This window comes from Hesperophylax consimilis, chromosome 29 (assembly GCF_061612785.1).
Source record: "Hesperophylax consimilis isolate HC1 chromosome 29, BYU_Hcon_1.0, whole genome shotgun sequence".
Classification (NCBI taxonomy): Eukaryota; Metazoa; Arthropoda; class Insecta; order Trichoptera; family Limnephilidae; genus Hesperophylax; species Hesperophylax consimilis.
In genome coordinates, this window is record NC_142864.1 from 5,797,929 (window position 1) to 5,825,541 (window position 27,613).

Below are 27,613 nucleotides of genomic sequence, written 5' to 3' on the forward strand. Positions count from 1 at the left end.
GACAAATAACTAAACTACATAATCGTCTTTTTGTTTATTGCGAATTAAACAAACTTGTTATTAACATCGAAAAATGCAATAAATTAACATTTACACGTAATAAAAATAAAATATCATTTGTATACACACTAAACGGCACACACATCAATGAAGTAAAATATATCAGGGACCTTGGGGTAACACTGGATGTTAAATTAAACTTTATCCAACACACTGATGACATCATTAACAAAGCCAATAAAATGCTGGGATTTATAATTCGCATAGCAAAACCCTTCCACAACATAAACACTCTATATTCTCTTTACACCTCATATATTCGCCCGCACCTCAAACACTGTACACCGATATGGACTCCTTTATACCAAGCCCATATCGAAAGAACAGAAAGGATTAAAAAAAAAATGTATACACATAAATTATAAACTAAACTTACACTTTTCAAATTATACCGAATCCATTAAATTTCATAATTTTAACTCCCTCCAAACACGACGTCTAATTTTTGATCAAATCTTATTGTTTAAAATCCTAAATAATGGTCTGGACTCACCAGAACTTACCAATTTAATAAATCTTCATATTCCGTCTAGACTCAAGATCAACTCGACAATCTGATTTATTTTATTTACCCTCGTGTAGAACAAACATTCGAAAAAATTCCCCAATTCCTCGTATATGTGCACAATATAATACAAAATTTTACAGCATTGACATTTTTGGTAATGACCTAAAGAAATATCAATATGAAGTAATGCGTACAATCGATTATTAATATGAGAGTATGGAATGTATCGGGAGCATCTCCTATCCTCTTTCTATTTTCCTCTTCCTCTCCCCTTCCTATTAAAACTTCATTTCCAATGAACTTTAGCATAATTAACTTCTGTGGCTTGACTTCAGTTAACTTGTATATTTATATCTATCATTGTATATTATGTAAAAGCTGTTTGTTTCTTACAAATAAATAAATCAACGATACTATGATTTGTAGAAATCAATAAAGTGCTGGTATAGATTACACTTAATTCTATAAATGAAGTCAGAAAATTTGTCAATAGTACCACCAAACTTGTTGCCCAGATCATGCATCCTATTGGTTAATAAGTGTGTCTGATAGTTGGTTGTGCATGTGCAGAAGATTGTTAAATTTTGTCTTGTGTTCCTAGTGCAGACACATGGAATTTAATAGTGGCAACGATGGCAGGGCTGTCAATTAAGTTGTTAATGACTCTGTGTAACACAACCAGGTCTGACATAGTTATCTTGTCAGACAGCGTTATTAAATGCAATTGATTCATTCAATGTATTCAATTTGAGTTGGAATTTGAGCTTAAAATTTACGTACCAAAGAAATATATCACTATTCAGAGTGAACTTTATACAAAAGGACCAAATAGGTGAATTATATTCCACTTGACTTCTGAAAAATGAAATGTAGAGGGTTCTCATACAAACTAAGGACTTAAAATCAGTTAAAGTCCTGCAAAGGAAGCCAAGCCTCATTAGTTATATTTATTTATTAATTAACGGACTTACGTCCAATATGTTACAAAGCGACACGAGATTTGGGACAATGTGCAATGCAAGAGTAAATGATGGTATACAAAAGCAGAGATAAACAGGGAAAACATAAGAAAATAGAAGTGTCAAGTCAAGTCACGACCTTGCTAAAACTAAAGTGATACAAAATATCCTCAATTGCATAGTGAGCCACAAAAAAACATTCTGACTTATACCAAAACAATCAAGGTGAGTTGACCATTCTACATATTCTGGACAGTGGTGAATTGTAAGCATAAATAGTCGAGTGTTGATTGAGGAAGAGCAGTTCTTTATTTCTGATTCTACGAGAAGGTATATTGAATGAGATGAGTTATATCGTATATTGTTAATGTGTGCTATGAATGTAAAGTTTTCATTGAATATTACACCCAAGCCATGAATTTGTGACACTGTTATTAATATAATGTTATTTTATATTTATTCATAGAAGATATTTTAATGAGTTTTTGAAAATCCTATCACTTGACATTTCTGAATGTTTTGCTTAAATTTTGTTCACACCATCGATGAAATTGATTTAAGTTTGTCTGTAAAATATGGAAATCGTATACTTTTCTTATTATTTTGGTTATTTTTAAGTCTTCAGCAAATAGTAGGACAACTTCATCTTTAAAATAGTCAACAATGTCATTGATAAATAATAAGAAAAATATTGGACCGAGGTGAGATCCTTGAGGAACCTCACTTGTGGCCTCAATATATAAGATTGTGCAGAATTAATCTTTACGCTAAGCACCCTATTGATAAGGTGACTAACTATCCAAATCAATAATTTACCTTTGATGCCCAACAATCTCAGTGTGCTGTCCACTTGTTATTTGAGACCAAGAGATTCAGATATGTAATTTTCATACATCATTAAATTACTTAAGTTAGAGCGACCTGTGATGAAGCCATGTTGGTTAGGAACAATAATGTTGTTGTTAGGTTTTACAATGATATCTAGCACTAATTTATCAAAAAGTTTCGATAAAGCAGCCATTATACAAATTGATCTGTAGTTTGATATATCGCTTTTATCGCCTATATATCGTATACATCTTAATTAAAATATCCGAATTTCAAAATATTACACACAACATATTTTAATAAACAATGGCATTAGCAAAGGCCTGAAAAATTAAAGCTCTTGGTACTCGTACCTCGAGATACATAAGATGCTATGTATTTAGTAGGTGTAGGTACATATGTCCTAAGATTATAATCATTTGCAGATGAGACAGTATTAATATTTGAAGATGAATCATGGCAATCAGTAACTCATAAAACTAATAATGGCTTGATAAAAGTAAAGTATTGGCTAGACCAGGGCTTCCCAAACTTTTTTCAACTGTGACGCCCTTGGGAAGTTGCCATATTTTTGTGACGCCCCCCCCCCCCCCGGTGACTAAAAATCTAAGCCCCCCGCCGCTCATTTGTACCAAGCGTAGAATTTTGAAGCCCCCCCCCCTGAACGGGTCACGTAGTATGGGTACGTTACCTAATAACAATTTGTCAGAAAAACTCCAAATAGTATCTAAATTTTTTATTAGAAAATAAAGAACACAAAATAAAAACAAAAATGGAAGCAAACAAAAAATGTGCTTGCTTTTCTGAGCATAGTTTCTCAAAACGAGGTTGAAGTTTCGAAATCGACACTCTCGTCTCTGCCTCTAAATTTATTTTTGATCTGTACTTATTCTTAATTACTGCAACTGCAGAGAAACCTGTCTCACACAAGTATGATGTCGCAAACGGTAATAAAACCCTTAACGCTGCAGTGCTGATGGAACGATATTCTTGATAAACTGAGCTCCAAAATTCAAGTAGCTTATCCTTATTATATTGCAGCTTAAGGCTGGAGTCACAGGACAATTCCATTAACTGTTCGGTCGCGTCAACACAGACAGCCAACCTATTAGCGTCTCCCACACGCACACTTCAGAGCGACCGAGTCCCGCACTTCAGGCGCAGAAAAGTAAAGACCGATAGGTTTACAGCACAGTTCACTGTGAGACTTTTCTGCGCGGCGGCCTGAAGTGGCGCGGGACTCAGTCGCTAAGAAGTGTGCGTGTGGAAGACGCTATAAAGATTGCCTCACGACGCCCCTGGGATGATCCCGCGGCGCCCCAGGGCGTCGCGACTCACAGTTAGGGAAGCCCTGGGCTAGACACAAACCTCCTTACACTTAATATCGACAAAACTGAACACATGACATTTTCTATTCGCAAACATAATGCTTCCAATAACTATCCTAAACCAATCATCCACTCGTGTTCACTCAATTTAAACACTTGTGAAACGTCACCTAATATCCATTGAACATGTTCAACCGTAAAACCATCGAAGGAAGTTCAAATATTTGGGAATAATCATAGACAACCAACTATGCTCGGAGGCTTATATAAATGACACGGTAAAAAAGACTGCGTAAGCTCTGCCATATATACTGCTCTCTTAGGTCGAACTTAGATTTGGAGACTCTAAGAAGCGTCTATTTTGCCTTTTTCCTATCCGTAGCAATCCGTAGGTATTGTATTATGAGATGGGGTTGCTCTTTTGAATATATTATCACTCCAGTTACTACAGTACGAAAACTAATTTTGAGAAATATGTTTAAATGCCAACCTACCCACCCCTAAAACGAACTATTTGCTTAAATCAGGACCTTAGATATTCGCCAGTAGTTGTTGATTAAGACCGAAGCTTGCGATTCATACCAAAAAATAACTTGCTGATGTCTCCACAACATCAAGCTCACACCCGCTTTTCATCAAACCTGGGATGCGTGGTTCCTAAAACTAAAACAACATTCGCTCAGCGACAATTCTGGTGCATCGCTCCTAAAATATACAATGCCTTAAACACCGATATAAAGTCAATTAATTCTATATCCCTTTTTACTATACGCCTTCAACATTGGCTATTTGAAAGGGGACCAGCTTTCTTTAAATAATAATAATAATTTAGGCGTATTAGATCTATCAAAAAAATTATATAAAAAAATGCAAAAATTTGTCATTTTAAATACATGTAGGATAACGAAAGATTTTTTAAATATTTATGTTGAGGGATCAGTAGGATTTATAGGCCCTGTTAGGAGTTCTATCGAGCCGAACCCTCTCATATGAAAATATCTGGAGTCGGTGAATTATTTTCCCATTTGATATCTGGTGAGTTGACGTGTTGTTCGTGTATTGTTTTGTATTTATTTTGCTTATATAATGCACTTGCATAATGCTGATTGACTATATGATCATTTGTGGAAAAGTGTGTGGAAGGGTTTAGTTTTTCCTATGGGGAAGATTTAACCCGGACATAAAATCGGAAAAGATAAAAATAAATTTCAGGATGTGGGGAGGTTAGTGCAATCCCACACGTCCCATATAGATATACATATTTTTCGTACAATAGATATGTGAAAAATGCAAAAATATAAAAGAATAATAAATTAACAACAGAGTACAACTATGCAGGGCGTGGTCTTGAGTGAGCTTGGGCCCAACGCTCACTCAGGAGTGGCGCTTGGTGCTGGTAGGCTGCGGTCACCAGCGTGTTGGCGGAGACCATTAGCCGCATCCTGGCTCCAGTGACCCGGTGTCTCATCAGGCCCGCAAATCCATTCAGTCCTAGTTCCTAGTTTATTTTCTCTTCTTTTTACATGTATTTTTTCCGGTTCTCTTTTCTTTTTTTTTTTAGTAACAGCAACGAGTTTACAGGCGAGAACTGAACTCCGTTGTCTGTTCTGTTTTGTTTATTTTCCCCATTAGGGGTTGGATAACGGGCCTCGTCCCCGCATGCACGACTGGAGCTTCTTATTATTCTTTCTTACCGGGGGACTCCGCCAATCACCTGCGCCACCCCTGATGAGCGTTGGTGGTCAGAGGGGTGACTGTGCGGGCTGGGGTAACCTCCACCCTGCCTCCGACCTCCTGACGCTTCTTTCCCCTAGGTTCTTTAGGGTTTTATCCCTCTTTTTCCAATACTTATCTTCAGGGCACCATCGGGTGGTCGGCTAAGGGGTGTGGAAGTCCTGACCTGCACCAGTCGCCCCAACCACCACCAATTTCTCAACAGGACTGCCAGTCGTGGTTCGGCGAAACTCCCCCTTCACTCTATTGTTTATTTTACTTTTATGTGTTTACAGGTACTGGAGTGTGGGTCCCCTCCACCAACTATCTGCCTGACACTTAATCTTGATTTTTTTGTTGTTTATTTTTCTGTGTTGTCCTTAGTTTAGTACTTGTAAGCGCTTGCATACCGCTTCATAACACCGTATGCGGGGACTTTGAAGGCCTAGCTTCATTTATATAAATTGTAGAGCCTTTTATTCAAAAAAATTAGATTCATGCGAGAGCTCCGAAGGGGTGACCATAAGTCACCTATACCGGGGTGGGACAGGGTGGGTGTACCTTCAAAGTCCTAGTTCCGTGAACATTGTTGATGCGCTGCTGTATCTTCGGTATCCAAATATTACTCTACAGGCGTCATTATATTGAATTCGGAGTCGTTCCATCGAGCAAGTTCGGTAGTGACACCATGTCTCACACGTATACAGTACAGAATGCGTTGAACAGTAAAACTTATTAAAAAACGAAATAGTATATTTAAACTTTGGAAACAAAATCAAGAAAGTATTCCTTTGAAAATAGAAAAAAATAAAGCTCGTAATACTGTCACCAACTATAGAAGATACATTAAATCTAAATATTATACGAAATTGATAAATGAAAACATTAATAAGCCACAACGAACATGGAAAACAATCAATTCCATTCTATCAAATAGCTCGAGAAACCCAACAATAGCTTGTAAATCTCTAGTTATAAATGACAAAGAAGTAAAGGGACCAAAAGAGATTGCAACTGCATTTAACACATTTTTTCTCTTAGTTGGGGAAAGTTTAGCATCAGTCATAAAAACCTCAAAAACTGATGTAAATACGATCTACACGGAACCTCAAGCAAAAAAATCTCTTAACATGATCAGGACAAATAAAAAGGAAATCTTACGGATCATATCTAACCTTAAGTCTAAAGCAGCAGCTGGTTCCGATGGTGTAACCTCTCTCCTTCTCAAAAACTGCAAGGGTGAACTGGTGGATGACCTCGTTTACTTAATAAATCTCTCTCTATCAAAGGGTATATTTCCAGATAAACTAAAAATTTCAAAAATTATTCCTGTACATAAAGATGAATGTAAAAAAAATCTCCAAAATTATCGTCCAATCTCTATACTTCCAGCTATCTCTAAAATTTTTGAATGTGTCATAAAAGAAAGACTATTGAAATATCTCGAACACAACAAAATTCTCACGTCAAAACAATATGGTTTCAGACGACGATCTAACACTAAATGTGCAGCCTTCGATTTTATATCAAATCTGCAGAAACATATAGATGACGGTGATTTTACGGCGGCAATATTTATTGATCTAAAGAAGGTGTTTGACACGGTGGATCATAACGTATTGATCGAAAAACTGAAGCATTTGGGTATTGTTGGTACACCTCTAGAGCTTTTCCGATCTTACTTATCAAATCGCTTTTCGGCAGTAGAATTTGGAGGAGAAATGAGTGAATTAGGTAAAATAACATGTGAAGTACCACAGGGATCAATTCTTGGACCGTTGCTATTCCTAATCTACGTGAATGACATAACAAAGTGGGATATTAAAGGAACTATACAACTTTACGCTGACGATACGGTAATTTTTTACAATAAACTGAACCTAGCGGAGCTTGAAACGGAGATCAATGCTGATATTTCCCATCTCACAAACTGGTTGAGAATAAACAAACTAACTCTTAACGTAAAAAAACCCATTATATACTTTTCGGTAACAAGAAAAATTTCAGCCTCGATATTAAAATTTCAGACAACTGCCTCGAAAAGAAAATGAACACAAAATATTTGGGTCTGATCGTAGATTCCCAACTCTCGTGGGATCTCCATATAAATCACATAAAAGAGAAAATTACCCCTATAACTGGTGTACTATACAGGCTTCAAGGATTACTACCCATTCCTTTACTAACTTCAGTATACTATGCCATGGTACATTCACACCTTTCCTATCTCTGCTTTATCTGGGGTTTCGCCTCAAACAAATTGATAGCTGACCTGCAGGTGGTTCAAAACCGAGCTCTCAGAAATGTGTTTGAACTTCCATGGGACACTCATGTTAGGGACATCTATTCAGTTTCTGCTATCCTTCCAACTACAATCCTTCCTAAATATGAAATCACAAGCACCATCCCACAAATTACCCAAAAATCAACTCACACCAACATCAAGCCACTTTACAATCAAGACATCCACAACCACAATACTCGAAATAACAATAAAATCCGCATTCCTCAAACACACACTACAAAATATGGGTTAAAATCACTGAACATTGCCTATACACTATATAATTCGCTTCCAGATATGTACAAACACATCCACCATAATAAAAAATTACAAAGCAATGCTTTAAAAGAATATTTTTTAACTACATTTAAAAATGAAAATATGTAACTGTGTTGTCATTTCTTGTTGTATCTTATCCATGTTTTTTCTTTCTTTCTGTACTAGTTTTCTATTGTTGTTTGTTCTACTTAACGTGTCATTATTTTAATTTTTAATTTTTATGCTGTATTGAATGTGAAACTTACATTTGATATCAAAATACCGTTGTAAAATTGTACCTACTACCTCCTACATATGAATTGTAAGTTCCTCCTGTCCTAAAATGAGTTCTGTAACTCATTGGGATTGCTCTAGCAAGAAATAAACACAATAAAAAAGTATTTTTTTAACGGTATTGCTGCATTTGGTGAGTTGAGAAAATCACCAAAATTGTAAATTTTTTAAATTTATGAAAAAAAAATAATAAGAAACGATAGTTAACTAACTTAAATTTTACACAACTGATAAACAAACATTTTAGCACATTAACGGTCGATAGTTGTACGTTAGTATTTTAGCCCTTAGCTTGAAATATCTTTTGACGAAGATAGTATTATCAACGACTCTTCAAAGAAAATATGAAACAGACAACCATAAATCGAATAATAAAAAGGTAACTGTCGAAACTGGGACTCGAATCTAGATCCTATATGGCTCCCACTCTTAAAAAAATCAGTCATAACCCATCGCTACATCCAACAAAGAAAATTTATAGTGCAAATGATTAAAAAACAATCATTTAAAAAAATCTTGATTGGAAATAAAAGATTAAAGAAAGATCCGTAACAGATATTATTGAAATAAAACCTAGTTTTAGTCTGCACAGAATCCCTAGTGAGGAGAACTAAGAAAAACATCATCAATTATCTTTTAATTTTTGTATATTTTTAAAAATCAGTAATGACTTGTTGTTTGCATGGAGCTAAACAAAATTAAATTAATAAATGAATGTAGTAAAATACCCGCACAATCTGAAAAAATGTTGATTTTTTATTCTCGTCCAAGAAACTGGGTCTCTTGTATAGGGGCTAGCAGAACCATACGACCACAGCTGGAGCCTTACAATACTTGATAAACCTTCTATCAAAGCAAAAATTAAGTATTGTTAAAGTTGACTGACGAGACCAGTATTTTTAGAAAAATATGGCTAGTGTTTTGTGTACCATTCTTTTTTATATTAGGTACTTAATGCATTCGTCAGATGACGAACTATGAATTTGTGTCACTACAAAGTGGTATGGCGACTAGGGCAACAATAACATTTGGCTGTCATCAGTTGTTTTGTTTTGATCTATCTAAAATTAATTTTTTACCATTCTATTTTGTTTTCTGGCCAAAAAAAAAGTGTAGTGTGTTGTGCCTTGAGGTTTCTTCTCCCTCCTGATCTTCCAGGAGTCACTTTTCGCTGCTGATTTCCAGATATTTATAAACTTTTTTACTTCTGTCATTTTTTCATAATATTATTGTAGTTGTTTACTGTTGTGAATAATGGAGGAAGATTTCCCTCCTGGACCCCAAAGCCCCCAGATCCCTCTCCGGACCCCCCAGACGGGCAAAATGTAGAAATTTCTGACAGTGATTCTGTCATTTTGACTTCTACCAAAAAAAGGAAATTTACTCCTTCTTCCCCAATAAAACTTGACTCGCCTTCGACATCACAGTCCCCACCAGCACTTTCTCAACTTCCTCCAACAAACTTTTATTCTCCTCATTCCCGTGGCCCATTCATAGTATACGCCCAAAAAACTGAGCAAGGAAAAACCATCCACCCTCTTGAATTTGGCAAATTCCTATCAAATAGTAAGAATCTTTCAATCAAGCCTGGAGGTGTAAAAGCCGGGGGTCGCTTCCGAATCTCCTTCGAATTCCTCTCAGGGTCAACTGCCAACAGTTTCATCAAAAATATCTTCATTTCATCTAATTCGAAGTTTAAGGCATATATCCCTACTTTCAATGTCACTCGCATGGGCAATCCCATAAAAGCCAGGAGGCTAAATTACAAGGACTCCTCTGAGGGTATAATTTCTTGGAAGCCCTCCCAATCTGTCGTTATCACCTTTGAAGGTCAATCTCTTCCCTCCCATATATATTTATTCTTCAACTCATTACCAGTTGAAATGTATACTTATCCCACCACTCAATTTTTCAATTGCTGCCGTTTTGGTCATACCAAAGCTGCATGCAGATCTCAACCCAGATGTTTTAAATGTGGAGAAAACCACGCAGCCGACCAATGTCCTTCTTCCTCCACACCTAAATGTTTTAACTGCTCAGGCTCACATACAGCTATCAACACATCTTGCCCAGAACAATCTCGCCAAAAAAATATTAAAATTTCTATGGCCTCTCAGAACTTGTCTTTTCTGCAGGCTTCTAAACTATTCCCGCCTGTCAAAAAATCATTTGCTGAGGCTTTATCCAGCTACTCCTCATCCAACCCTCTTCCCTCCACTACAACAACTTCTTCTCGTTCAACTAAATTCACATACAAAAACGCTATCTCTAAACCGGCTCCTGGATACGATCAGCAACAACACAACTTACTGCTCTTAAATCCCAATGGTTCACGTCTTTCAAATGCCACAAATGGGTGTGCAAATAATTATGATCCGTCCTTAATGAACTCTCTTAAACTTTCTGAAAAACTCTCCCAAGACAATTCTTCATTTATCCAAACTCTTATTATGCTTCTAATTGACCTTATTTCTTCTCAAACTAATCTATCGTCCAACGCTGCTACTATTATTTCCACATTAAAATCATTTATTCAAAATGACTCTTCAGGATGTCAGAATACTTCATTGGAATAGCCGAAGTGCTATTTCTAACAAATCTGATCTCCTTAACCTATTAAATTCCAACATTATTTCTTTGGCTGCTATCTCGGAGACTTGGTTTACTCCATCCACCCACTTTAATGTGGGAGGGTATTCCTGTCTCCGCGACGACCGCCCGGAAGGTTCGGGCGGCGGTGCTGCCCTTTTTATTAAAAAATCCATATCATTTTCCCCAATAAATAATATCAAACCCCCCAATGCTGACTTCCAAATGGTTGCAGCTAAAATAAAGGACACATCCTTTATTTCAGTCTATCTTCCCCCAACAGCCCACTTCAATAAACAAACTTGGTTGCAAATTGTAAGTCAACTAAGCCCTCCTTTCTTTATATTAGGCGATTTTAATGCCCATTCCCCCGTCTGGGGTTCTGCTTTCTCCGACCGAGATGGTCGAAGTGTGATGGGTTTCCTAGATCAATCCAACCTTTTCCTTTTGAATGACGGATCTCCTACTAGGATCTCACGCCCCAGCACAAACCCCAGTGCAGTGGATCTCTCGATATGTTCTACTAGTCTGGCTTCTCTCTCCTCGTGGGTGGTGTCCCCCGACCCTTGCTCCAGTGATCATTTCCCGATCACCATTACTTATCAAACTTCTTTCCAATCAGACAAGTCTCATATTTTTCGACAAAAATTAAAACGAAACACACCAAATGGGATGAATTTAACTCTCATATGGACAAGTTCCTATTAAATTTACACGTCACCGATATATTTTCCGTCAAAGATGATTATAATAACTTCAAATCAATGCTCATAACTGCAATAAATAAATCAAATCCTCCCCCTAAAACTAAATCTCTCAAAAAACTCCCTCCAACTCTCTGGTGGATTGAGGAATGTTCCAAAGTAGTAAGAATTCGGAAAGCTAAATCTCTTTCCTATCGTTACAATATGACTATGGAGAACTATCTTATATACAAAAACGCTGAATCCAATGCCAAAAGGGTATTGAGGTCAAAAAAAAGATCCAGGTGGTACAACTTCTGCAGTTCAGTATCTCCGAACACTCCAATTTCGGAAGTTTGGTCTATGATCCGAAGATTTAGATCCTCCTTCAGTTCACCATCTCCTCGAGCGCCTCATTCTAAATGGATCGATGAATTTTTGGACAAAATTGCCCCCCCTTCTGTACCTAACTTAGATGAAATAACGCCCATCTATAATACTCCTATGTCTAATCATTGGCTAGACTCGCCGTTCACCTTAATTGAGCTAAAAAATTGTTTATCAACAGTCAAGGACTCATCTCCAGGCAGAGATGGTATACCTTACAGCATAATCAAAAATAGTAATGATAATGTTCTAAACCACTTCTTAAGCATCTTAAATAAAATCTCCCAGACTGGTATAATGCCTGATGACTGGAGTTGTCAAATAATCATCCCTATTTTAAAAACAAACAAATCACCAAATTCTGGATCCAACTACAGACCAATCGCTCTTTCATCCACCCTCAGTAAACTTTATGAAAAATTAATTAAAAACCGTTTAGAATTTTTTGTCGAGAGTAAACAGCTTCTCTCTCCATCTCAATTTGGATTTAGGAAAAAAAATCCACTCAAGATAACCTTGCCATCATCAGTACTGATATTTATTTATCAATTTCTAAACAGGAAGTTTGTCTTCCCGTCTTTATAGATATAGAAGGCGCCTTTGACAATGTTTCCATCCCAATCTTGAAAAAAAACTTCTAGGCCTTGGCCTTCCCCCATGTTTGTCCAATCTATCATTAATCTATTTCTAGATAGAAAAATTTTCATTGAACTTCCAGATATTTTTCCTCAAAGTAGGTCTATTTGGAAGGGTTTACCACAAGGCGATGTATTGTCCCCCTTACTGTATAATATATACACATATGAAATGCATGTCGCTATTTCCCCACAAGTAAAAGTTATTGAGTTCGCAGATGACATAGCTTTCTTCTTATCATCCAAAATCATCCCTCTCGCTGTCAAATATCTTAACGAAGCCATGAATGCCCTTTGCATATGGCTCACGTTAAATGGTCTTGAACTTTCAATCCAAAAGACTCAGTGTGTCACCTTCTCAAACCGCCATAAAAACCCCCCCGTTCAAATTTTATTTAAAAATTCTCCAATCCCCAACGCTTCTGAAGTAAAATTTTTGGGAGTAACATTTGATAGGAAACTTAAATGGTCTTCCCATATTAATAATTTAGTTACTAAATGCGAAAAAAATTTAAATATCATCAGATCATTATCTGGCGTTTGGTGGGGTGCTCACCCTACTTGCATTAAGTTGCTTTACAACGCACTTATTCGAAGCCATCTTGACTATGCCTGCCCACTTTTTAGTACTGCCTCAAAAAATGTACTTGATAAATTAGACAAAATTCAATCTAAATCTTTGCGAATTATAACTGGAGCGATGCAATCGTCACCCATCAATTCCCTTCAAGTAGAATGTTCTGATCCTCCTCTTTATTTAAGGCGTCAACTATTTGCTGACAAATTTGTTCTTAAATGTTTAAATTCTAAATGTCATCAGGTTATCCCCAGCGTCTCGTTGTTCATTGACTCAACCCATTCATCTACAATCAGAGCTTCAACTAAACCTCTTCCTGACATCTGTAAAAATTTTAAGTCTCTCTCAGAGCTTCACATCGTCCAAAATGATCTACTTCCCTTATACAAATTAAAATATAGTCGCGTCACCCTATCCCCAACAATATTAGAAGGGATCGGAATCCTTAAAAGTCATTCCAATCTCCCGGCCCGAACTGTCAATAATATGTTCAATGACATTATTTCATCTAAATGTCCCAACTTTTCTCTTTTATTTACTGATGGATCCAAATCTCCCGACTCTCCTAACTGTGGTATAGGTATTAACGTTTACCACAATAATTCTAATGACAGAATATTTTATTCAATTTCAAATCAATTTTCAATATTTTCAGCCGAGTGCATTGCAATAATAGAATCTCTCAAATATATAATCAAAAATAATTTTGAACATTCCCTCGTTCTCTCTGACTCTCTCAGTTTCCTCCAAAAACTTAAATCCAGTCCTCTTCTTCGTCCTGATGATCACTTTGTATGCCTTATTCGAGAGATGATAGCCTCCATTCAAAGCTCTGGTAAAACTGTAACTCTGATTTGGATTCCTGGACATGTTGGTATCATGGGTAATGATATTGCGGATGCCTTGGCAAAACAAGGAGCGTCCAACCCTGTTGTCACCCTCGTAAACCATATTCCCCTATCTGACATTTTTTCCATCATCAAAGGTAGATCCCGCAATGTTTGGTCTGAGTATTGGCACATTGCTAGTCAATCCAAGGGAGCCTGCTATGCCTCAATACAAAGGACTTTTCCATCAAAACCGTGGTTTCAGCAATTCCCTCATTTTTCCAAAAAAGAAATTTCTTAACTCATTCGAATGAGGATCGGACATTGTTCCGTTCCTTCCCATCTTTTTAAAATTCACGTTGTTGACTCCCCAGATTGTACATTCTGTGGTCTAAAAGTGGGAACTTTAGATCACATATTTTTTGGTTGTCCCTCTCTTAACAAATATCCTCTCTTCTATCAAGTATGGCATTCTTCTAAATCGACCTGTCTCCCCAATCCCGCGGATCAATCCTATTATGCTGTTACTTCTCACAACAAAGTTGTATGGGATTCACCTAAGTCGACCTGTCTCCCTAATCCGGCGGATCAATCCTATTATGCTGTTACTTCTTATGGCATTTACCTAAGTAGACTTGTCTCCCCAATCCGGCGGGTCAATCCTATTATGTTGTTACTTCTCACTACAAAGTTGTATGGCATTCTTCTAAGTCGACCTGTCTCCCCAATCCGGCGGGTCAATCCTATTATGTTCTTACTTCTCATGTCAAATTTGTGTGGCATTCTTCTAAATTGACTTGTCTCCCCAATCCCGCGGATAAATCCTATTATGTTGTTACTTCTCTGGATTGTGGAGGCGAATTGCTAAATATCAAAGTGAGTTGCTGAGGTTATCCAGCCAGTAGATGGAAACATGAGTCATTTAGTTCACCACAGATGTTCCATAGGGAAACTGGTGAAGGGTGGGTTGCTGTGTCTTCGTACATTTCAGAACACCTTCGTAACCTTCACTGGCTCAAGTGCCCTGAAAGAATCCAGTACAAATTGTGTTGGATGGTGTTTAAATCCATCAATGAAATGACCCCACCCTACATCTCTGAACTATGCGTCCCGGAAAACACTGTTCTGAGGCAGTCAACTCTTAGATCAGCAAGATCATCAGCTATAGGCAGACTGATGGAACCTAAGCGAAAGCCAAATACTAAGTTTGGTGATCGCTCTTTATGAGTATCTGGGCCGAAGGCTTGCAATAAACTCCCTCCGGAACTAAGATCCATAACAAGTCGAACAGAATTCAGGTCTAAACTAAGAACTTACATTTTAAGCTGTCATTCCCTTAAATTGAATATACCATTCCTGAGAGAAAGTCCAGTTATTTCCAATTTTCCAATTACGTCCTAAATCCTGTATCTAAATTTCGCTAATAAACAATTAGTTAATGTTAATTAAGTGTTAATCTTAACTAACCTACCAGGTAAATTGTACTGTATATTATCTCCATATATAGTTAGTAATAACATAGATCATTGTAGAAATGTATTACAGCACCCTTGAGGTGATTTTGCACAAAAACGACGCTATACAAATCATCCAAATATTATTATTATGTAGGTATATAAAAACACACGCGTATTCGAATGCAACGTTATGTCAAAATTTTCTAAGCAATCGGCGAAGATCTTTCGGAGATTTAAGATTTTGAACAGTCGAACATTTACATTTTTATTTAAAACAACTCAATTACTGTCAAACTTGTTGTCAAATCAGATATGAGCGCATCAGCAGAATGCTGCCTGCTCATTACATAATAATAATAATAAATAATAATAATAATTTATATAGAAGATAGATAGATAGATGACATGTGTTTTCAAGAGTTTTTAATTGACTGTTGCAGATCTTTCACAATTTATTCTAGAATCTATCTAAATAATAACGAATTTACGTCAAATAAATAACGTATTATCAGCTTTAACGAAACTGCAAGTTACTTATAAGTTGACAACAAATTAATGCAATAAGTACTTAAATGATATTCCGTAATAATTAATTTCGCTGACTAGACCGGGCCAGAGGTTGCACATGTAGAAATTATCAACAGAGGGCTCCAATGTCTGCATCAGCTAACATTTGAGTATATAAGCCCCGCTTGGAGCTGCAGTAGTCAGTTGGTCTTGAACTTCCGAAGCTCAAGGTCCTCCTCTGAGGCACCGCACACAACATGAGGGTCCCCTTCTACTTTTTGTTTTTGACATTCCTCGGTAAGAAATTTTCCTAAACCTTTTTAAAGTCTACAAATTTTCCCTAATATGATTTTCTTTACCAGCTCCAATTGTATCATGATATTTTAAAATTCTGCTCTTCTTTAAAAATTTTTTATTTATTTTTTATTATATTATTTATTTATCAATTTAAACGCACTGATGGGTTTTTACATGATTTTCTGCATAATAAAACAATTTAAGGGAATTACTAAATTGCAAATATTTTATAAAATTTAACCATACATCCTGAGCAAAGTATACCAGGAGGAATTGAAATAATTTCATGAATGACTCTGATGAATGTTTTTGGTATTTTCTAGTCGTGGCAATTACTGCCAAAAGCCCGGAGAGCGAACACAAATATCAAAACCGGAACCAGGGTAACAACAATAACCAGAACCAGTGGCAGAAACTGAACAATCAGCAAGGCCAGTACCATAACGGAAACCAGTACAGAAACCAGAACGAACACCAGAACGGAAACGATAACGGAGATCAGAACGGAAACTGGAACGGAAACCAGAACGGAGATCAGAACGGAAACTGGAACGGAAACCAGAACGGAAACAAAGACGAAAACCAGAACGGAAATCAGAACGGAAACAACCAGCACGACAGTAAGCAACAAAATATAACCATATATATTTTTTATTTGAAATTTCGAAATGTTCATTCATTCAGGCACGGAGGCTCCATCCAGTCAAGTGCCCCCACTGTTGAATTTCGCAGCCACCTCTGGTCCGGAACCCCGAAAATACCTGAAAATAAACCCTTGACTCTGTGCAGAAATGGGCGGTCCGTTTGATAGATTCTCCTACCTTAACAGGCGGATTGAAATCTTTAGAGCACAGGCATCAGGTAGGTATGCTATCGTTGTTCTACCGGTATTACAATGGAAGCTGCTCCGAAGAACTAGCGTAATTGATCCCTTCGGTACCGGTCCACAATCGGGAAACATGCCAAACGCGCGCACAATATTTTGCACGGTTAACATTTGTCACATAAGAACTGGTCGCTTCTACGACGCTATATATAGTTCAACAGCTCGGCTGTGAAATGATTTGCCGGCCTCTGTGTTTCTCGCAGGTCTCTTCAAGACCCATGTTCACTCCCTCCTCTCTTCAAAAAGATTCTTAGAGATGGTACAGGTCCTAAGAGAAATCATTTTACTCAAGAATGTATGGAAATATTTGTAGATTATTGTAGTTTTTTGGTTAAATATTAGTTAATTTTACGGCTAAAGTCGAATGCCGTTCGGAGTTATACAGTATTTATAATTTGACAATGTTAAATTAAGATCACTTACACGGCGATACAGCTCCGAATAGACACTTTTCAGATAAACTGTGACGTAAATTTATGTTAAACTCAAAAATATCAATCGATCCGTTCACAAAATTATTTTGATTAAGGTGTGGTCCAAAAACTTTCCGTTCTCCCTTGTATCACAAATTCGTTAGTGTTTTTGAAGCTGGAATCGGACACGATATAGTGGCGAAGTTTTATTGTCTTCTATAATCTTTGGCTTCGCTCGTTTTTGGAGCTAGAGAGTAAATATATTTTTTCTTATCTTTTGTCTTCTCTCAGTATGGGAGACCGGCACCTACAACTATGAGGTTGAGGCTCGCACCTTCACCTCCGTACGTGACCAGTGGACCGGCGTGCGCCTTCTCGCTCACCTGCAGCTACAGGCAGAGTCTGAACACGCTGGACAGCGGCTCGTGGGACAACTCAAGAATGTCCAATACGCCCATCTAGAGGGACAGCAGCTGCCCAACGGACCCGAGGGACCACTGCCGGTAAACCACCACAACACTTAATTCTATTTTAAGTTATGATTTAAGCTTAATTCATGCTAAAGCTACTTCAAAGACCTCGTTTGTATCAAAAGACCCAGAATTGGCATATTTGTAAAAACCAAATGGCGAAATAACACAATATGTTATGGAACAATACGATGTTCTTTTACACAGGCTCTTTTGTCCTTTTGATTTTGGTTTGTTTGTGATGCCCGTTTGTGACACCAAGTAGATTTACCGTAAAATATTAGTAAAAATGCACCGATTCCGTTTTATTTTCATGTGAGCTTGTGAATTGGTTTCCTTTAAAACCTAGAAAAATGCACATGGGTCTGGTGCAATGCAAAGAGAATATTTATGATTTAAGAATGTTTTCTTTCTTAAATGCCACCAAATCTAACTCGTTGTGGTTGTTGTACAGGAACTTAGCTCCCAGTCTTACCCCGAGTTGGAGCAGCCCTTCGTGGCATACCTGAAAGGAGGTCTGGTCGAGCGTCTGGAAGTTCCCCAAGAAATGTCTGTGCAAGGAGAGAACTTGCTGAAGGGTTTCCTGAGCGCTATGCAAGTGGACACCAGCGGCCACCAGCTCAAGGGAAAGGCCTTCTTGGACTCCTCCAACGCCATCGGAACCTACTCAAACATGGAGGCTGATATCACAGGAAGATGCAAGGTAAACGTCACAAAACATTCTCTTTCTGATTACCAAACAAGTTAACCGTTTTTCGAATGAATTCAATTAGAATCACACATTGCCACATCGTGTGGAAATCCCAAACTCTTCTGCAGTTTTCTTCTACTTGTAGCACTGCTTCTTTCGACCACTTCACAGCTTCTTACAAGAATAAAATAGAGTTTATTGAAATTTTGTGGTGATTCCAGACACTCTACACCGTGTCCCCCCTGCCCTTGGAGGTGCTGGCCCGCGCCCACCATCTGGCCCCCCTCACCGACCTGCAGAAGCAGAAACCAGGTCAGCTGCTTGAAATCACCAAGACCAAGGACTACTCAGTATGTGACGAGCGCGTGGCCTACAGTTTTGGCGTGCCCAATAAGGCCAACTGGAAGAACGCCGATAAGAAGGGAGTCAACTTCTTGAACGTGAGTTTTTAGTTTACAGGTTTTTTTTACTGGCAAAGCACTACCAAGATGCAAAGTACAACTAACTATCCCCATTTAATAAAGTGTTTTTTCCTGTTCGTTTCCTTATGCTCAATAATAAATTAAATTAAACGATATTTCCGTACACACATAGGAAAGAAGTTAGAAGTATCTGATGCAAGTATTTGGTTTTGTTTGCAGAGAGCTGATCTCTACCGCATTATCGCCGATCGCAACAACAACACCCTGTACTCCTCCTACGCTACCAGCAAGGTCGAGGTCGCCCCCGTCATGTACAGCGCTGAGAACGCCAAGGTCATGAGCAGCATCAACATGACCCTGTTGGACTACCAGTCCTCCGGCAACCAGCTGCAGGGTCCTTCCCCAAGCCGCGATGCCGGAAACCTGATCTACAGGATCTCGCAGAAGAGCCAGAGCCAGAACCAAGGCGGCGATGACAAGCGCTCTCCTTCATCTAGCAGCTCCAGCTCTAGTGAAAGCAATGAGAAGCAGAACCAGAGGAATCAGAACAAGAACCAGAAGCAAAACAAGAATCAGAGGCAAAACGAATATGAAAATCAAGGATATGGACATCAAGAGGACCAGGATTCTGAAAACCAATGGAATGAGGACCAGCAGCGCGGAGGAAGGAACAGGAGGTAATATATTAGAATATTTGGAACTGATCCAAATTTTTTTTTTTTTTTTTAAATGCACACTTCATCTTTTTATATTTTTTCTTTGTTATAAATGTTTGTTGATTACAAGTTTGCTGTACAACAAACCGTTTTTGTTTATTTTATTGATTGAACAACTATTACTTGAATGTACAACAACTGTCAACAATAACTAGTATTGTACCTGCTTATATTGTCCGTACTCGGCCTAATATGGTATGTAATATACACATAATATTTTACTCCTGATCAGCTCACCTTAAACATTGTGTACATGTCAAAGCCCTTATGGCGTGAATAAATGAATAAATAAAAATATGTACGTATATCTATGTTACTTCAAATATTAACTTTTTTCAATCACCATTTTCAGATCAGCTCCACCCCAAGGAAACTCATTCAGACAACACCAAGAGAACAACCAAAAAAACCAGCACCAGAAGCAAAAGAAACAGCACAACCCCAACAGCTCCAGCTCTAGTTCCAGCTCCAGCTCTAGTTCCAGCTCTAGCTCTAGTTCTAGCTCCAGCTCCAGCTCTAGCTCATCCTCTTCTTCTTACTCGGACTCCGACTCCTGGGAAGATAAGCCTTCCATGGAATCTAGCCCTAACACATTCTTGGGACAGGGTCAAGACAAGAACGGCTTGCGTAGGCCAATGGTCGTAGAAGTCATCCTGATTGCAAAGCATATCGAGCATGAATTGCAAAAGCCTAATGATATGCCTTATGCCGATACTGTCACCACATGGAACAGAATGGTGGACATTCTCGCCCTAATGAACGCCAAAGAATTGGACCAGGTCACCAACGCTTTTTACTCTAAACAGTCTGGGAAGAATCAACAGAATAGCTTGGCTTCGAACGTCTACCGCGATGCTCTCGCTCAAGCCGGAACTCAGCCAGCCTACCAGCAGATCAAGTCTTTAGTGAGCAAACAGTACATCAAGGGAGAGGAAGCCGCTCAGGTGATTGCATCCCTTCCCGAAACCCTCCGTTACCCCACTCAGACACTACTCTCAGACTTCTTCCGGTGGGCCATCAGCAACGAGGTCAAGCAGCAGCAAGCCGTCTACAGCTCGGCTCTTCTGTCCTCTACCAGGTTCATCAGAATAGCGCACGTTGACAACAGGACCGCTCACAACTACTACCCAACTCATACCTACGGACGTCTCGCCAACAAGAACTACCAGATTGTGTGGCGAGAAGTTCTGCCTTACTTGGAAAAGGAACTCAAGTCCGCGATTCAGCAAGGAGACAGCCAGAAAGCTCAAGTTTACATCAAGGCCATTGGTAATTTGGGACACCCCGCAATCTTCGGCATTTTCGGTCCTTACTTGGAAGGCGAACTTCCGTGCACCACATATTTGCGCACGCAGATGGTCATCAACTATAATCACGTAGCAGAGCTGTTCCCAGAACAAGCCCGCTACAACCTGTTCAGCATCATCCACAACCAGGGAGATGACTATGAAGTTCGCGTCTCCGCAGTCTTCAATCTGATGAAATCCAACCCCACCCCCACTATGCTCATGAGTATCGCCCAGTCCACTAACACTGATCCCAGCTACCAGGTCCGCTCCGCTGTGCAGTCCGCCATCAATGCTGCTGCCGGTCTCAACGGACCCAAATATGAGAAGCTGTAAATATTTCTAAATCATTCAATGAATTATCAAAAAAAAACAGCTACTCTCGGCATTTCATATCTAATGTAAATCTATTTTTTTTAATTGTTAAAAACAGGTCTAGGTACGCGAAGGCTGCCCAGCCAATGTTGAGCAAGAAGGCGTACGGCGCCGCCTACTCTACCAAGTGGATGGAAGACTATCAGACCGAAGGCCATAAGAACCAAGGATTCTTTCAGGCACTAGGATACATCGGCAGTGATGACAGCATCCTTCCCAAAGCCTTCAGCTATGTCTACAACGACAAGCTCAGTTCCTGGATGAAAGCTCCTAGGGTATGTGATTCCTGTATGCATTATTTCGCAGTGCATCGCTGAAATATTATGAAACCAAGTTTTTTTCACAATAAAATCCAAATCAATCTCATTCTAGGTGGGTGCAAGTATTTCAAGTATTGGCCAGCTTTACGAGCAGATCTTCAACTCTGCGACCAATTCACAAAGCCAGCAGCGCTCCCACAAGTACGCTGGATTAGCCAAAGAATCCGCTGAAGCCATCGCAAAGGCTCTGCACATCGAACGCAACAGCGAAAATCCCCTCGAAGCCAACTTCTACTTCAAGCTCATGAACCAAGAACGTTTCTTCGCTTTCGGAGGTGATTCCATCAATCAGTTTGTCAAGAATATGTACCAATTGCCCGAAAAGCTCAACAAGGGAATGGAGTACAACTACACCAAGTTCTATAACCAAGAGTCTGTCGAAGTAATGTTCCCACTTATCATGGGAGTACCATTCTTTTACAAGTTCAAGGCACCAGTGGCCATCAATGTCAACGGACGCGTCCAAGCTAAATTCCAACTCCAGAGATCCAAGTTCCAGGCATTTAACGCTACCAGTGAAATAAACGCTGTTTTCGCTTCCGATTACGATGGCAGAGTTGGCTTCTATTGCCCCATGGGAAACCAGCACTTCACCGCTGGAGTTCAGCACAAGAACCAGGTTCAGATCCCCGTCAAGTGGCACATTGACCTCGACTGGGTCAAAAATCATGTTTCCGTAGAGGTCAGCCCACTGAACTCCAACAATAACGTCCAGATTTATCACCACAGCGTCATTCCTTATACCGTTAAGCGCTCAGCCAATACCAATGAAATTCCTTCCGCCAGCAAGAACAGGAAGGTTGCTGGAAGCTCCAAGCCCCAATGGTCTTATAACGGAGTTCATGGCGCTGAAACTATCGGCATGGCTTTCTCCGTGATGGCCGAGTACGAACAGAAGCCTTCCTGGCCTTCCACCAAGCCCAGGCAAGAGCTGATCCTTACCCTCCACCACCCCCACCGCGCTCACAACTCTCTCAGCCGCACCAACGTGACAGTTCAATACCTCGCCAATGAGTCTTCCACCAAGAAGATGAAACTATTCGCTTCATACTGTAAGTACTCGTATACTATGATGCTTTAAAAAAGGTTCTTAGTATTAATTAAAATTTCCAAGTTATTAACAGTTATAAATTTATTGTTTTGTAGACTCCAATAAGAACAGCAATGGCAAGGCCGGACAGTGGACCGCGGCCAAGGAGAGTGGAAAGGATTGGAAATCTCCCAAGGATGCCGCCAATCAAATGTCCTCCTCCAGGGATCCCCTCAATAAGGATACCCAGAGTAACATATTGAAACAGGTGTCTGAAGGCATCCGTGGTGCACAGGCCAGACTCATTGTCGCCGGAGTTCGTTTCGAAGGACAGAAGAACGCCGAATACGTGATGATAGCCGCCGGAGCCAAAAGCCCCGTTCAACAGACTGTTCACGGTCTCTTCAGCTACAGGAAGAATAATGTCAACGACAAGAAGTTCCAGCTCACCATTGCCGCTGCCGGCAAGATGCCCTTGGCTCCCGTTTTCAACTACGAACAAGCCTTGAACTTCAAGACTTTCTCAGACTTCCAGGCTCACATTAGGTACGGCGGGAGCGGAAAGCAAGACTCAACCATCGACGTTGCAGCACACATGAAACAATCTAACGAACGCAAGGACTACCTGCAGACCACCCCAGAAGCCAAGCAGTGCCAGAAGGAGATGGCCCATGGAAATAACCTCATGCCCGCTTGCAGGAACATAACCCTCCGCGCCAATACCATGGATGTCTTCAAGATCCAAGCTGCTTATGAAAACATCGGGCTGGAGGCTCAGAACTACACTTACAAGCTATACGACCTGGTCCGCAAATACAACTACTTCAACGTTGAAGAGAACTGGGTTGACTACAAGGGCAAGTCCAACAACTTGGAAGTCGAGGGTCGCCTTCATCCAGATTACACCACCCTGAATGTCTCCATCAACACACCTCATGCTGTGCTTATCTTATCGGATATCAAGGTCACTCCTTTTATCTCTAGGATCATCGCCCTCCACCCATCTGTTCCTACCTACAGGAGGTTGCTCAACGAATTCTTCGGTCAGCAACTGAACCGTGAGTACCCATACATAAAACACTCACCTACTTACTTGTTTTGAGTGACAAAAATTTCGTCCTATTTTCTCTCACCCAATAGCTGACTATATGTTTTTGTTTTAATATTTAGCTACTTGCGATATTGACCGCAACCAGGTCAATACCTTCTCCAACCTGACTATCGACTACACTATTGGAAACTGCTGGCACGTGATCATGCAGAACGATTCATCTCCTCAGAAGGGATCGTCCAACAATGAACAATCTTCCGGCAGGCAAACAACCGTTCTCATGAGGAACGAAGGCGGTGAGAGTGGAAGCAGAGTTCACATCTTCTACAGGTAAATTATCTTGAGTAAATAATTAACGTCATCCTGGATTGACAGATCGTTAATCTAACATTTCAGAAGGGTTGTTTTAAAATGATTTTAATTCTATATTTAATATTCTGTTTTCAGGGATAGCCAGAACGATGAACTATTCGTAGATATCAGCAAGAATGAATTGAAGGTCAACGGCGAACCCAGAATCGTCAAGGACAACGAGGTCGCCGAGTTGTGGGGACTCTCTGGAGATTACAGACTTCTGAGGGTGTGGACCCTCAGTGGAGAAAGTTTCATGGAGATTGGCGAAGGCGATCTCTTCGTAGTGTACGATGGCGAGCGTCTTCATATTGAAGGAACCCAGACCTACAGGAACAGCACAAGGGGAGTCTGCGGCGCTATGTCTGGGGAGAAATACGATCTCATCGCTCCCAAGAACTGCTACCACAGCAACCCAGTTTACACTGCCGCCAGCTGGATCATGTTTCCTAACACCTGCGACAGCCCTTGCAAGGAGCTAAACGACCAGGCAGAGAAAGAGTATTGCGTGTCACGTAGCCCAAACTCTCCTAGCTCATCTGGCTACAAGTACTCCAACCAAGATAACAACCGTTTCAAGAGAGGCGATTCTTCAAGTTCGTCTTCCTCCAGCAGCAGCTCTTCATCCTCGTCTTCTTCTTCCTCCAGCGAAGAGAGCCAGGAAGGTCAGAACAACGAGAAGGGACTGAGGAAGCCAAAGGTCTATGGGCAGAATCAGGGTAACAACCTCCAGCGTCAGGTGCAGTACTACGAGCGGAATGGACAGACTTGCTTCACATACAGGTCACTCCCCGCATGCCCATCCAATACCCAGCCTAAGGGAGAAACTCAACTCAGAGTAAGTCCGTTACCCTCACTTAAAAATCTACAATATCTATCGCGACTACCCCCAATTGAATTTCGTTAAGAGAATGATTGCCATCGCTGAAGCACAGATGTAATATCGGCATTCTGAGTCTGTTCTATAGGTATTTTAATGGAGGCTGCTCTTACACTAGTACACAGTTAATGTTTGCCTCATGAGAAGGGGTCGTTTCTTCGACTAGTTTTTGTGTAAGTCGGCTAATATATGGATTACCGGTAGCTGTTTGTCCTCCTTCATATAATCCAGGCCTCTTCAACACCCGCATTAATAAATCCCTTCCTACAGCCCCTACCTTAACCCGCCAAACAACACTGCCCAACCGGGTGACAACATAGTTCTCATGTCTTTTCACTGTTTCAAATCAAGACAACTTCAAGAGAAATTCTGCTTCCTGATTTACTTTCCTTGGATATTCTATAATTTACAGTGTTTGTATCTCGTATATTATCTGTATCATCTTCAACATCTTGAAATTTAATCTTATGTTTGTCTTCCTCCAGATTAAGGTCCATTGCCAGTCCTCCAAGAACTCTCAGGCGAAGAAGTACAAGGAACAGATCGAGAATGGTCAGAACCCTCAACTCAACGAGAGCCAGCAGAGACCCAATGGAGAAGCTTACTTCAAGATCCCAGTCTCATGCGAGAACTAAGAAGTTTATATATTACATCGTCCCACCACGGATCAACTCAAAAAACTCTACCCGACTCGGTCAATATCACTTAGATAGATGATAGAAGAAACACTAATATAGAAACAAGAACCAGCTAAAATATTCACCAGTTAGACCGTACCAATCTATCCCAATATATCAGGGATTTAGATCCATAATCAATTAGCATTGAAAATATTTGATCGAGTGATGAACATGGCATTTACTTTTGATTTACGATTGTGAAATACTTATAGCTATGATATTCATTAGTATTTAGAGTAGTTTAGCAAAAAAAAATCTTTCGGAACTATGTATTAACCAAATTATGTAGAAAACTTAGCAACTGTGAAAATAATAGTAAAAAAATATTTATTATTATCATTTTCTTTAAATATTACCCTTTATCTCTACACCCACCCAATCCCAATATGGCATCTCATAAAAATGTCGAATTCAAAAAACTGTAAGTAAAGAAGAGGCCAATATCGACCTTCTAGAAGTTTACATATCAATGGCCTAACTCACAAATGTCGTTGGTGCGAGTAAATAGCCCCAACAAAGGCGGGCTTTATACCCTGTGAAGTATAATAACAGACAAATTATTACGCAGCGTTCTCACCTCAAAGATTGTGGTCAAGAATTACCTGAAACATATAGTAAAAACGTGCATCCCTTCCTTTAATAGTAAGGTTTCGTCTGGCCCATGCAATATGGGCAGCAGATTTATCTCTTATCAGGTGGCACATCAATCAATTTGTTGTATGGTGGTTAGGAAAAGAATTTATTCAATCTTGTAGATGCCAAATTTTCCAAACAACATTAGTATCTATAAATAAACCACTTACAATAGTAGTAAGAGACAATAGAACACCTAAAAGCAAGATGACAAATAGTTAGTCACTATTTTTGAAGTATTTTATCAAGATAGACTAATAATAACAATATTTGGATGATTTGTATAGCGCCGTTTTTGTGCAAAATCACCTCAAGGGCGCTGTACAAATATATAATACATTTCTACAATGATCTATGTTATTACTAACTATATATGGAGATAATATACAGTACAATACTTACCTGGTAGGTCACTTGAGATTAACACTTTGTAACATTTAATCTTACCTGTACTGGATACTTATCAAAAGGAACTCAAGATATATGTGGGTAGATTAATGCTTGCACCAGTAATAAAACTCTTATAACAAATATAAGATTTATTTTATGAAATGCAGTTTCTGAACACATAGCTCTAGGAAATAATAAAAGAAACAAGAGACTCAATATAAAGGTTATATCTCAAAGCGTGTCGAGGCAGATGCTCGATAGTTAAAAGTGCAAGTCATGTCAGTTGAAGATTTTACAAAGAATGAATGATGCTATCAGAAATAAATGGGCGCCAGTTCAGAATTAAATAATTCTGAACAAATTTATAAATTATCAGTGTAATCCCTAATAAACTAAAAATATGTCAATCTCAAATAAAAGGGCCTCTTACGTAAATTCAGGGTCCGCCAAGGTCGGTAAGCCTTTCACCGTTCCTTGTCACACGAGTTTCGAACCACAACTGACAGAAGACAGAACCAACAATTCAATGCAGCGCAGCGCCTTTCAGAGTAGTTCGCAAAACAAGACGACAACTTGAGAATGCTGACTGTCGGTAAGGTAGGTACTTAAACGGGCGAGACTGCTACATTATCCCCTTTCCTCAGCAAAAAAATTTTTTCCAAGGACAATTTTTTTTTTCCATCGTGTCTCCATAGTCTAAGTTCCTCTTAGAAGGATCCAAGCCTTCCAGGTTATGGCAGACGCAAGAGCTGATCATGCCTATTGATGACGCCAAGATGAGCAGCAAGCCATGGAGATCTAGCGACGCCAGAATGTTGAACATCTTCT

General features: G+C 39.3%; 1 protein-coding gene across 1 annotated transcript; it reads left to right on the forward strand.

Moving 5' to 3' along the window:
* Positions 1-16,859: 16,859 nt before the first annotated feature.
* On the forward strand, positions 16,860-25,717 carry LOC149409818 (vitellogenin-like). Its single transcript, XM_089649081.1, has 12 exons — positions 16,860-16,932; positions 17,782-17,993; positions 18,415-18,663; positions 18,873-19,091; positions 19,293-19,750; positions 20,142-21,407; positions 21,509-21,725; positions 21,823-22,822; positions 22,917-23,858; positions 23,971-24,181; positions 24,299-25,040; positions 25,568-25,717. Exons 1-12 carry the CDS (start codon positions 16,860-16,862, stop codon positions 25,715-25,717), a joined length of 5,739 nt encoding a protein of 1,912 aa, XP_089505207.1.
* The last annotated feature ends 1,896 nt before the right edge of the window (positions 25,718-27,613 follow it).